General features: G+C 45.9%; 1 protein-coding gene across 1 annotated transcript in view; it reads left to right on the top strand.

Moving 5' to 3' along the window:
• Cntnap2 (contactin associated protein 2) overlaps window positions 1-13,469 on the top strand; it is a 2,202,731-nt gene that overhangs the window by 2,075,298 nt on the left and 113,964 nt on the right. Inside the window, exon 21 of the mRNA XM_060380093.1 lies at window positions 7,567-7,660. Within this exon, the coding sequence (XP_060236076.1) occupies window positions 7,567-7,660 (94 nt within the window). The remainder of the gene's footprint in view (window positions 1-7,566; window positions 7,661-13,469) is intronic.

The raw sequence follows: 13,469 nt of genomic DNA, 5'->3' as shown, positions 1-13,469 counted from the left end.
CCCGCGGCCGCTGACTCTCTTGTTGTGAAGTTCTGTCACATATGAAAGAGTTTCTAATCCTCCTTCTTCTCCTTAAGCATTTCTCTAAGTCTGCAGGACTCAGGAGCAGCTTAGGCCCAAACCCCGTCTAGATAGAAGACAGCGTGACTACTCACTGGATCAGCCTCCAGGTCATTCTTGAGACTGGCAGGGTGGCCATACAGCTGACTACCCTGAACGGCCTCATAGCTGATCAGAAGTGGCCATACTGGACCTACAATGAAGAACACGGGGTTCTCAGCTATGTGGTTCCATGTTGAGCTCAAGGTTCTCACGGCATGGAAGAGTATCCCACGTCATGACGATATAAAGCACGGGGAGGAGAGTCAGCTCTCCTCGTTGTTGTTGTCTTCCAGGTGGACCAGGCTTCCTCACTCCAACCTGATGACCTTGACAGTCTACAGAGCCTCAGTCAATTGAGTCATTCATATAACACTGTCCAAAGGAAGAACTGGGCTACCCATAGCTTCACACACACACACACACACACACACACACACTCACACATTCACACACTCACACACACACACACACACACTCACACACTGGAATATCAAACATTGTTCAGGCAATGACTCTTTTAATAACACTCATGTGTATGTGAGCACCCATGAAGTTACAAGCCCATTTTCTATGGGTCAGAGATTGACAGATAAGGCTACAAGAAAAAAAAAAACTTCACAGGAGGCTAGAGATCTGGTAGTAACTCAAGGGCTCCATCACCAAGAACTGTTTCCTCTCTGCCTGCTCAAGCCAGAGATCAACACTTACCAATCATGGGCGGTATCGAAAGGGGTATCTTCCTTGTCCTGAAGAAGTCACGCTCTCCATAAACGGCGACTGGTGGTAGACGCACAAGCCACTCCCATTAGGGAGTTCTCTTCCCTTCCCATTAGTGACCGCCCTGTGTCTTCTCCATTAGTAAGGACAGCTTGCTGCTGGAGTCGACACTGGGGATAAGTCTTGCTCTTTTCTGTTTTCCCTTATGGACGCCCTAGGCTGTCAACTTTTGTCACCTAAGCAGATCTCTGCCTGTAAGAGCTGGAATCTGAAGACCTGAAGTAAGGGGGTGGGCTACAATCCAATGCTATAGACAATCTCACTTTAGTCTCAGTGTAGTTTTATACATGAATGTAACAAAGAAAGCAACGATCCAAGGACAGTCGCTTGAGTCCAGAAAAACATGTAAATAAATGGCAATACGCACATAATAAATCCTAACAGAGCAGCCGTTTCCCAGAACTTCCTCGGGACAGACGAATTTAAACACAATTGCTTGGCACATATTATGGATTATATCTGGGAAAGCGTGAAAGCAAGGCAGAAGGCCATATCCAGATTCAGGGTATACCGACCAGATTGGGGTTCTAGAGCTATGCTCTGAGATCCAACAAGAATGAACATGTCTTGTGAACTGAATGTAAATGTTTGCCACAGGAGGCACGAAGGCATGTCCGAGGCCCTCTGCCTTTTTCCCTGGAGCCGCTCTCACGGCTCTGAGGCATGGCTCACCACGGGCCATTCTTTTGACCATGTTCAGCCATCAGGTCTGTGGATGCCCTACCTCTTCTGGCCTTCAGTGGACTGCAGATTAGGATGGGAGAAGAAGGAACAGTCTTCACTCAGCAAACACTGTCTTTTCTCAAGTGTACAGGAGTTCGAGGTTTGGAAAGGATGAGCAGGTGTATAGAATGTGAGCTGATAAGGACCCAGTTCGTCCTTGTCTCTGTGTTCAACTTGGAATCAAAAGCATTCTGCAAGGTGGTATGTTCTGGGCTGGGGGTGTAGCTCAGTTGGCTGGGGGGGGTGGATCTAACATGCGTGAAGCTTTACACTTAACTCCCCAGCGCCCCCATCGTCCAGGTGTATCGGCATGTGCCTGTAATCCCAGCCCTCAAAAGATAAAGGCGGAGGTCATCTTCAGCTACATAGTAAGTTCAAGGTCAACCTGGGATACATGAGACCCTTTCTCAACTAAATAAAAAAAAGTGAATGAATAGATGGATACTCGTATGAATGAATAGAAGGGTAGTTGTGTGAATGAATCGATGGTGTGTTCTACATTCCATAGCTCCGATTTAATTCTAAGCATTACTTAAAATTGGGCATCAGGACAGGGGCAGGAATCTCAGACTTTATTAATACCTCCTTGTGGTGGAGGCAGGGCCTACAGCAGAACTGTGCCCTAGCATCTCAGGAGAGGGGAGCAGAAATAGTGCATGATATCTAGGTGTTTCCTCTCTGTGCCTCAACTAGCTTCTTTCTTCCATCCCTCAAACACAAAGAGGCTGATGAAACCCCTTCAAACTCTGCCAATGCAAACTGTGGCTTAAAAAAAATGGAAATGAGCTGAAATTGCTCACTAATACCGGCAAGGACATTAAAGCTTTACGCTCGTGTAGAGCACGAGGCCCAGGCAGCATCAGTATGCTTCCGATGGCTTAATGGTAAATGTTGAACAAATTAGTGTCCCCTTAAGGTTGTCCTGGGGCACATGGAGTCACAGTCTTTAATTTTAATGAGACTCTATTACACAATCTCTTATCGCCTCTTAACTGCCAGGAAAATGACCACCAGCTTAATGTTCAGCAAAATAGCTCACTTGGACCTCAAAGAAATTACCTTGAAATTATTACACTTAACCGTGGCAATGCAGCAGGGTTTATTTGAGAAGAGGCGGCCACCTGGCAACGCTAGCAAAACGAGACGTCATTTCCTTGGACTTTTCAGATTTGGCTTTCTCTGGCCTTATCTGCTCCAACGCGTATTCTCTTTTGAATGTAAATACTTAAAACGCAGGTGACACTGAGTCCCTTTCCTGATTGACAGGACCAGGCAGCTTCATTTGAAGGACTGTTCCAGGGCTGGCTAATTTTATGCCGATTTGACACAGGCTGGAGTCATTTGGGAAGAGGGGCCCACAAACAGATCAGTCTTTGTACAAGCCTGTGGGACGTTTTTTGTTTTGTTTTGTTTTGTTTTGTTTTGTTTTGTTTTGTTTTTTGATTGGTGTGGGAGGGGCCAGATTACTGTGGGTGGGGCCATCCCCCGACTGATGGCCTCGATGCTATAAGGAGGCAGGAGGAACAGGCCACGCTGAGCATGCTGGGAAGCAGGGGTCCTGTGGCCGCTCCATCAGCTCCCGTTTCCAGGTTCCTCCCTGCTTGAGTTCCTGTCCTGATGATGGGCGATGACGTGGACATGGAAGCTGAAATAGCCCTTTGCCCAAGTTGTGTATGGTCATGGTTTTACCAACGCCCTAGAAACCTTAACCAAGACAGTGCCTGCAGCTGCGCGGGCCGCCTCCGCAGTCAGACGTAGCTGGCCAAGAAGGCCATTCCCGCCCGGCGTGGCGACACTGGACTTAAAAATAGGGTAGTAGAAACAGCACTATCTCACATCTGTTAAGTAAAGTCATATGTGAAGAGCTTAGCACAACGCCTTGGGCGCCACAATTTCTCAACACCTGTTCCTTGTTTTGGTTTTTTGTTTTGTTTTGTTTTTTTCCTGTTAGTGCCACAGTACCCCGTCTCCAGTAAAGACCTCTAAAAGCATGTTTTCTCCCAGACAAAACTAGGGTTATCCCATCCTGCCAAATAAGGGCACAGCGGCCTGAGATCAAATGAGAGATAGTACCCGCGTGGCCAGCTGAGCACGGCTGTAAGCAGAAAAGGAACTCAGAGGAAGAGTGGGTGTACGATTATAGGCACCAGGAAGCTGAGAAAGCCTGTCCCAGGGAGGACGGATCTGAGGGGTTTCCAGTGCTGAGTGCTAGCGGGAAAACTGCCTTTAGCCCCTTAGCACTTCCGCCTGCCTGGGAAGTCAGTTGCCCTGGGGCAGAGCTGTTTCTAGCCAGATTGCTTGGGGAAGGAAACATTTGCTCAAGTTTGGGGTTGCACAGGATCTTTTAAGCTCTTATATCAGCTTCCTACTACACTGTAACAAAACACATAATAAAACAAACTTAAAAAGTCCCGCAGACTGTTCACAGTCTTGCAGCTCGTTGGTAGGTAGGTATTCTTGCATCAAAGTGAATGGCTGAAGTCATGGGCTCAGCGGCGCCACCTTCTGGAGGGATGTGCCCCTGCCTCCCTACATCCGATGGATGCTGTATTTCTGAAAGCCGCCCATGTCTGACAGGAAAGCCAGTTCCCTTTCCTCGTTCAGCTCATTCCCTGGCCCTTCCTCACATCGTTACTGTTGCTTTCTTTAATGTCGCATGACTTCTCTTCATTCTGACCCTCCTGTGATTCCATGAGGTCTATGTGGACAATTCAAAATAATCTCCCCACCCCTTACCCACACTTGCTGTGCTCAGGTCAGCAGAGCTAGGCAGTGGGTGTCTCTGGGCTCACCGTTCTGTCTGCCACACCTCTGGGATAATCCAAAGTGGTGGTCTCGGCCATTGCCATAGCCATGGAGAAACCTGTGACACTGTTCTACTGGGGACACTGTGGCCTGTCCTCCTGAAAGGCCATAGGCTGTCCTCCTGAAAGCTGCTTTCCCCCTCTCTGTCCTGACACAGCAACTGCCCTTCATCACAGTTCTGTGCTAACCTGTCTCCCTCCATCTTCCTTCTCAGCCATGAAGCAGGCAGGGGAGTGAGAGAGAAGAGCAGGCGAGAAAACGGAAGTATGACTGAAGCAAGGGCTTCTCACCCCTGTTGGGGAGGAGAAGTGGGTAGATTTCTCATCTTTCCCAGAATCCCTTCTACTGGTGTTCCTCCTTAAAGATTTTCATCTTGCATTCCAGCTTAACCCTATGACTGCTAAAGGTCACCATTTGCCATATTTTAACTGTTATAAGACATTTCCCTAACTGAGCAGATAATGTGGATTAGAATGATTTAGTATTGCCCTTAGATTTCTGTTCTATTTTGTTGTTGTTGTTGTTTTGTTTTTCCTTTCTTTGAGACAGAATCTCACACATAAAATAATATTAGTTGGTTCCTACTCCATTTTTAAACAAACGAAAGAATATAATTAGCATTAAATTATCACCACATGATATTTTTCTGACTGTCTACATTATTACTTTTCTGTGATGGATATATATTGTCCTGTCCATTTTAAGTGCTTTAGTGAAATATATTACATTATAAGGAAAATTGAGTGTTCCCAGGAAACCCACTCTATGTATATTAAATTTTAAAAAAGTAATTTTTTTTAAAACCTGGCTTTAAAAAAATATAAAGGAAGCATTTTGGGGCAGAGTATCACTATGAGTTAGTAGAGTGGGCCCTTTGTTGTTGTTGTTGTTTGTTTTTTCTTTTAATTAATTCAATTTACATCTCAGGCATAGGCCCCTCCCTCTTCTCTTCCCAGTCCCACTACCTCCTGCATCCCCCCTCTTCTATTCCTCAGAATTAGAAAGCCCCCCCCACCCAGAGGACTGAGTTCATCTTCCTTCCCTGTGGCCTGGTAGGGCAGTCCCATCAGGGGGAAGTGATCAAAAAAGCAGGCCACATAGTCCATGTCAGAGATATCCCTTACTCCCCTAACGAGTGGACCCACGTGAAGCCTAAGATGCCCATTAGCTGCTTAAGTAGAGGACCTAGGTCCAGACCATCCGTTGTCCTTGGTTGGTGCTTCAGGCCCCTCTGGGCCCTGGTTGCTCTGATGCCCTTCTTGTGCAGTTTTGTCACCTCTAGATCCATTTATCTTTCCCCCTCTTTTCCAGTAAACTTCCTATGCTTCACTCAATGTTCGGCTGTGAGTCTCAGTATCTCTTTCAAGCCGGTTGCTGGGTGGAGCAGCTAAGAAGACAGTTAACCTTGGTGCTTTACAGTTAATGATTTTAACAAGGGGATGCTGCAGTTACCCATACAGGCCATCAGAGGGCGCCAAAGCAGGCCGCTGATATTTAGCACCAGGAGGAGTAGCTTGATCCCAACGCATTTCTAGCAGACAGATAGACCGGATAGATAGATAGATAGATAGATAGATAGATAGATAGATAGATAGATAGATAGATAGATAGATAGATAGATAGATAGATAGATAGATAGATAGATAGATAGATAGATAGATAGATAGATAGATAGATAGATAGATAGATAGATAGATAGATAGATGATAGATAGATGATAGACAGATAGATACATAGATACATAGATGATACATAGATACATAGATGATCGATTTTTTTAACGTACAAAACAATTTAACCCTGAAAGACAGAACCTCAAAATTTTTGAAGATATGTGGACTCTTTAACACTTACCCCTGACTGTTCCAACATCTCCACGTTGCAAGGAAGGCTCCGGACAAACATGAACGAGGAGTGTTCATGGGAGTGGCCAGTTGTTGGTGGAGTGCAGCAGTGTCCAGGGCAGGGCAGGCTCTTCAGACAGGTCGCTGCTGCTCGGCTTCCTCCGCACACCCCACAGGGGTTCCTGTGGCCTGTCTCCTCGTGACCCACACCTGTCCCGCAGCCCTGAGCTGGTGCGGAACTCCTTTCTAAAGCTTGAGGGTGTCAAGCTCAGTATCCCCCATTACCAGGGTCACCCTCAGAGATTCCAGGGAGTTTCTACTGCGCCAGATTTCACACTGTCCCCTGAGTGCTCCCCCCGATTCCAGCCATCTTTCTCAGTACTCTCTCTCTATCCTTCTGCCTTGTCCAGCCTCTACAGGACGGTTTACTCCTAACCATATTGTAACCTATGCCATGTTCTCTTGATATCTTGGGGAGGGAGGCTGCTGTTTTCTAAAGGGAGATGGAGGAGTAGATCTGGGGGTGAAGGGAGATGCAGAGGTGACTGGGGGGAGTGGCGAAAGAGGAAAACTGTGGCAGGGGTGTAATGTCTGAGAGAATTTTTAAAAAACTGAGTGTGACACAGAAAAGCCTAGAGAGTTCCGAGAGCTCACAGCAGGGGAAGCAGGAGACCACAACTGCCTTTAAGAGACAGGCCAGAATAAGATGCCACGTGGGAACACGGAGATGCGTCATGGCCTGTGAGGCTGTGACTCCATTGTTTACGCTAGCACGTGAGGAATGTGTCCGGAAATGTGCAATGCTTCAAAGGTCGCTTTGGGGGGGACTCTCCTCTCTTCCACTTGGGAAGAACATATTCCGCCCGAGGTCATGTACCCATTAACCACTCCCACCCCAACTCCTGGCCTCTAACGATGCTAACTATGGCAGAAAAACTCATCTCTTCGTGAAAAACAAGAAAGCCATCTTGAAGTGCAGCATGCGGTGAGGGTGGGTGCATCCAAGGCTCACCATCCTGCAGATGGCATCAAAAAGTACAGTGAACAGTTGAGAGAGAGACCCCCTTTAATATGGAATGATGTAGGTACAGCACTGTCTAGCTCGGAGGTCAGCACTGGCGACCGCATCAAGCAGGTTTTTACTCCATGGCAATGACTCAGCTCAGAAAAGGGTCTCCACGCCTCAGAATGTTTTCAGAGGAAGAGGTGGCCTTCCCTTTTCCCAGGCTGTTGAAGTGCTCTCCAGAAACTAGGGCTTGAAGAGGGCCACCATCACTCCTGGGATTCTAACAGTGTGTCTCGTGTTCTTCTGCAGCTCGACCATTATCCTGCTGTGGGCTACCATCTACCAAGCTCCTCTGACACACTCTTCAACTCTCCCAAGTCGCTCTTCCTTGGAAAAGTCATAGGTAAGACTTTGGCTCTGTATGTATGGGTGTGCGAGTGAAGAATATGCCCAGCACAGCCTTAGGCTAGAACATGTGAACTTGCATTTTGTAACTACAGCGCTCTCACTCTCTCTCTCTTTCTCTCTCTCTCTCTCTCTCTATCTATCTATCTATCTATCTATCTCTTTCCCTGTCAACCCTGAGCATCTTTGCAGAAGTAAACTCAGGTGGTGGTTAACAGTGGCTCTCGGGAGTGTTGCGTGCTCTTTGGGGTACTGCCCATGTGAGACACGGAGGCGGCTAAGTACACCTTTGAAGTGCACTCTGGTTAGCCCAGAGGGCCTCTCAGGCGGGGCTTGAAATGGAGCTAGCATTATATAGCGTGTGGTGTGAAGCAAGATGCAATTAGCAGCTCCCGGCTTCCCTACGTAAAATTTGTTCTTTGGTGTATGAAAGGCCTCTGTCTGTGTACAACATTCAATTTAACTTCTTTCCTATGAGTTACTCCCGAGAAACGTGTCTGATGTCATTTGCATATCAGATGGCCATCAGGTAGAAGGCCGAATTAATTATCACCCTTGTCCTTCTCTTCCATGTAAGAAACGGGAGTTACCTGAAAGAAAAGGCAGGTGCTATTGTTCACAAGTATTTTTAATGTTTTACACGATGACAATCGTATTGGCTGGTTTTATGTGTCAATTGGACATAAGCTAAGGTCATCAGAGAGAAAGTAGCCTCAGGTGAGGAAATGCCTCTGTAAGGTCCAGATGTAAACTGTTTTCTCAATTAGTGTTCAATGGGCCCAACGAATTGTGGGTGGTGCCATCCCTGGGCCGGCGGCCCTGGGTTCTGTAAGAAAGCAGACCGAGCAAGCCATGATGATCAAGCCTGTGAGCAGCAGCCCTCCAGGGGCTCTGCATCAGCTCCTGCCTCCAGGTTCCTGCCCTGTTTGAGTTCCTGTCCTAGCTTCCTTCAGTGATGAACAGCAATGTGGAAGTAAAACCTGAATAAACCCTTTCCCCCCCCAACTTGCTTTCTGGTCATGATGTTCCGTTGCAGCAATAGAAACCCTAACTAGGACACCAACACAATCTTTCTCTACAGTGAGGACGTCTGCTGTGGAGTAGGTGTCAGGGTCAGCATGAAGCACAACCGCATCGCAAAGACCACTTGTCCTGAGCCCCACAGGAACGACCACGGCCAGGCAACGTGCTTCAGATTGCCCCAACTAACACATTTCAATGTGGAAACAACTAAATGAGCTTTTATAACCACAGGACATGTCATAAATCAAGGCGTTTTCCAGACACGCTGATGGGACATTAAGTTGACAAGACACAGAGAGGCAGGAGAATGCTGCCAGATCTTATCTGATGAGATCCTCAGCTTTGTGGTTGGTAGAAGAGAGTGCTCTGTTAACAGATTCCAAACTTCACCCTGAGTGAAAATATGTTAGCGGGAGATAATAGCCCAGATAACTTGGTTCTGGATCTGCAGCATTCCAGCTGTTCACAGTCACAAAGTTCTCATCCGTTGGTTGGCATTTAAAATATTTGACATAGATCTGGCTTTTTTCTAGACTCTTCAGTTCACAGTGGTACTGCATAGACTGGGGAAGAGGTCAGTCTCTCCAGAGGGCACTGGCAGTTTTGTTTCACCAGGCCACTTTGTCCAATGTACAGTATGCCAATTTGTGAAGCTACAGCTTTTTCCAAAATTGAATTTACTCACAAGGCAGCCAGACATTAGGAGAAGGACACCTTGAGCCCATATGCACCTTCCCAAGAGGCGGTCAGAGCTGAAGAGAGGTGAAGCCATCAGTAGTCTGCATATGTACACATGGATCATAGCTCTCCGTGGAGTACATGTTCCAAAAATGGCCCTGATCGCGTGAGCTGTGTGCGGAGTCTGGGGCCTTGTGATGTCAGAAGGTTGCCTGCCAAGTGCAGTCCCAAAACACAGCTCACCAATGTGAGCGAGGCTAGATTATCTGGAAACACAGCTTAATCTGTCTCTACCAAGGCGACCTACAGTTAAGCCCAAAGATGGGAGGAGAAAGATCACTGATGCAAATTATCAGGGCCAAATTAACTAAAGCAAGAAGTTAATTAAAGCACGCCTTTTTATTTTATCCATATGTGTGAGCCGCCTCCCCTAACGCAGAGTTGGAAAAGTTTCTAAGGTGGGGTTTGAGAGGTCAGCACTGGATGTGAGGAAGACATGGTTTTTATAGCTCAGGGGTAGGGGGGTTCCAAATGGGGGATTCAGTGGGTAAAAGAGGTGAGGTTATGGGAACACAACACAAGAAGGTGGTCAAAAACAAAGCAGTCATAACAATCTTTTGAAACAAAGGTAGGGTTGCAAGATGGTCATTACATCTTTATTGAACAGACAGAATTGCAAGATGGCTGTAAGAGAGTCATAACAACAGAGAGGCGTAACAACCAGTGAGCCTGCTAATCTTTGAAACAAAGGCATGTTCACTGTTTCTGAAAACATGCAACATAGAACCATTTGTAGTTAAGGTTACAGGTGTGCATGGCCCAATGGTTGAGAAACAGAAATTTACTCATAAACAGGGATCCTAGTTTCTCTTTATTATAAGATGGCTTTTAAAGCTAAGATGGAGGCAGGCTGGTTCATTACTACCACACTTTTGATGAGCATCCTAGAGTCAAGCCAGCAGGGTCTCTCATTTTTCCATTTACTTAATGAGACCCCCAAAATCTACTGGGTAAGCTGAGAATAAAAGGCTGGAAGCCTCTTGGGGTTTCCTGGATTCCAAAGAAAATGACTTCACTTGAAAAGAGAAAATAGCTCACCTCTCTTATAAGTGAAAAGAATCGGCTAGTTTCATTATAGAGACTTGGTTACATTAGCCAGGGAGCATTAACTAAAATATGGCTGCATGGTCATGGAATATGAGGAGCAAATAGGAGACAACCTGTAATGAAAGCAATAACGGACATTTACATAGAATCTCACTTACGTAGACTCCATTTTAAGCACTTCAGCTGTATTAACCCCTTTGACCTTCATCACAAGTCTAGCAGAGGGTTGAGGGGGTTGAGATTGTTATCTCACTTCATAAATGACAAAAACTCAGGCACAAATATGTAAAGTAGCTGTCCATGGCCACCTGGCTGACAAGGAGCAGAACCAACCTTAAAGCCAGGCAGGCAGACAAGAAGACAGCTCGTGACTACTGTGCTGCTGTCTCTGGGACAGATGACACAGAAATGAAGAGGAGAAAGAGTTGAGGATTCTCTAAGATGCCAGGAAGTGGTGAAGGCCTTTCTTTAGAACCTGGAACATATCCATCCTGTCACTCAATGACACAGACAGGCCACCGGCTACATACTCTGAGTCAGTAGAAAGGGTGATCTACAGCAAAGGTGGAATTGGTACAGGAATGGGGGTGCAATTTATTGGCTGTCAGGCCTTAGATTTTTGCACAATGTGGAGAAATAATTAAATAGCTACTCTTTAATCCCTGTGCCCTAAAAATAGCATGTTGGCATGGTGCCAAATATGAGTCTAACTACATTTTCCTTTCTGGTGGTTTCTAGTGGTGTTTTTAAGATCTTATGATTTTATGACACAAGAATAGAAGACAGAAATTTTGTGGCATATCATGTTGTATACATGAACATGATGAGTAAACGTCACAGCGATACAATGAGACAAGCTCTGTCGTTATTATCCCCTCCTTCACATGAGACTGAGCGTCACCCATCCCATGAGTAGGCGAGTGGTTTTGAAGTCATTCCATCCTGAGTATGTTCTGTCTCCTTTGAAATGGGCCCGTCAGAAACTGGCCCTCATCCCCACTGACCAATGAGACCCTTGTTGATCAAAAGAGGGGCAACCCTGAATGCATGTTTGTCAAACTAATAGAGAATCACGAGAAAACAATCAGCAAAAAAAAAAATTGTTGATGTAGCGTGTGGTGACATAGTACGCACCGACACACAGGAAGGCCAGCACAGAGGTGGCATCTGCAGTTCTCGCCTGGTTTGCAGCCCTGTCCTTAGCTGAGGGGTTTTGTTGTTGTCATCTGTCTTTTTGTTTGCTTGCTTGCCTTCTTTGCTTTGTTTTGGTCAGAGAGCTGACAATAAAGAGCTAGAAGAATGCAGGCCTGTCAGAGCTGCTTATACTTGAATTCAGGCCTGTCTGTGAAAAAAAAAAAAAAATCTTGCTCCTCTCATTCTAATACTTTGTGACTTTAAGCTCTCAGAGTCTGAAATTCTTCAAATGTATCATGGAAGATTCTTCTGTCTGCATCCAAGTTGTTAGTTTCCAGAGGATAAAGATTGTGGGTATTTTTTCAGAAAAACTGATTCATCAATAGTACCCAGCCCAGCATATAAGCACTGTTTATAGAGTATTTGTGGAATAAATGAAGACACTTTTAATAGTAATCTGGCAACACCTGAGAGAGCGCTTATCCAATACAAAGCTTGATACATGAATAATGAAAGTATTATCACGTTCATTGCATGCTGGCTGTGTGCCAGACATGTTGTCATCTGCTGTATGTCTAGGACTTTCTATATTCCTCCCAATACCACCCAGACCACTGAAGCCTCACGGGCCCCACTCCTTAGATACAATGGCACCCTTGGATGATGACAACCAGGAAAGGCTCCAGACATTACCAAATGTCCCCAGCATGGCAAAATCACCACCAGTTGAGAGCTGCTGGCTTGAAGTGACACAGGTGGTCCATGGGAAGTGGAGCCTGGAAAATTGCGATGCTTGGCCCATGACCTAGGCTCTGCTGGCTGGTGACACACTGAGATCACAGAGCCAAAACAAGGGCATATGAAGGGCTGGAGAGGCTGCTTTTCACCACCTTGTCAAAGGAATAATGCTTGAATGTGTGATCGCTTAAGGCAGGCAGGACTGAGAAGGGGCATCTCAAAATCTTTCTTTGAACACAGCGTACAGTTCAGTGAGAATTTGCATTTTCCAGGTACGTAAATATTCTTTTGAAGATGAGTTGAGCTCCCAGCACATGTCTCAGGCCCTCCAAAGGTTTGACAGCGCCTGGGAACCCGGGCTTTGCAGCTGTTGCTCCACTAGGTCAACTGCTAATCAGAAAGTGATCCCATAAAAGGAGAAGGAGGCTTCCCACTGAGCCCTGTGATGAGCACTGCCTGGGAAGGGACACATCTGAAGGATGGAGGAGAAAGCCTCAGAAGGACAATGTGAGCTTTGGAGAGAACCTGGAAGCAGAAGTGAGATCATTGTCTGCCTCAGAATTTTAGCGTGATGCTTCTGTAATTCTAAGTCCTTCTAGCTGCAGGCCTGGCCTGTAAAGGCACAAAAAAAAAATCCATCAGACCGAGCTGTGTCTAATTTTACCAGTTACTACCTGAATGATGCCCTTGATTTCATGAGTCTGTTTCTTAGCTGCAAGCTGTCTCTCAGGAAATGTAATTTGAAACCTGAAGGAGATGGAGAGGGTCCTGTATCTGTTCTCCATTTCCAATAGTTCTATCAACATCTTGAGGAAATACACAAATGCTATGTTAATAACACTGAGAAGATGATCTAATATGCAGGCTGATGAACACCTTTAAAAAGTATCTTGACAAGGTAGAAAAATGTCATATGAATAACGAAATGAAATTAAGTGAGATTAAACTTAATTCCTGCAGTTAGGGGGGAAAATACTACTAAAAGAGATCAGAGATTCCCAGAGTCAAGAAAAAACTCAGGGGGATGGGTGGATGTGAGTGGCATCCCATGGTGACTGATTCTCAAATGCAGAGCAATTTAGGGAAATCACGTCTGGAGTAAGATATTAGTCTTCTGAGAAGTCCAG

This window comes from Meriones unguiculatus, chromosome 3, assembly GCF_030254825.1.
Source record: "Meriones unguiculatus strain TT.TT164.6M chromosome 3, Bangor_MerUng_6.1, whole genome shotgun sequence".
Taxonomy (NCBI): Eukaryota; Metazoa; Chordata; class Mammalia; order Rodentia; family Muridae; genus Meriones; species Meriones unguiculatus.
This window is presented reverse-complemented; position numbering and strand designations above follow the sequence as displayed.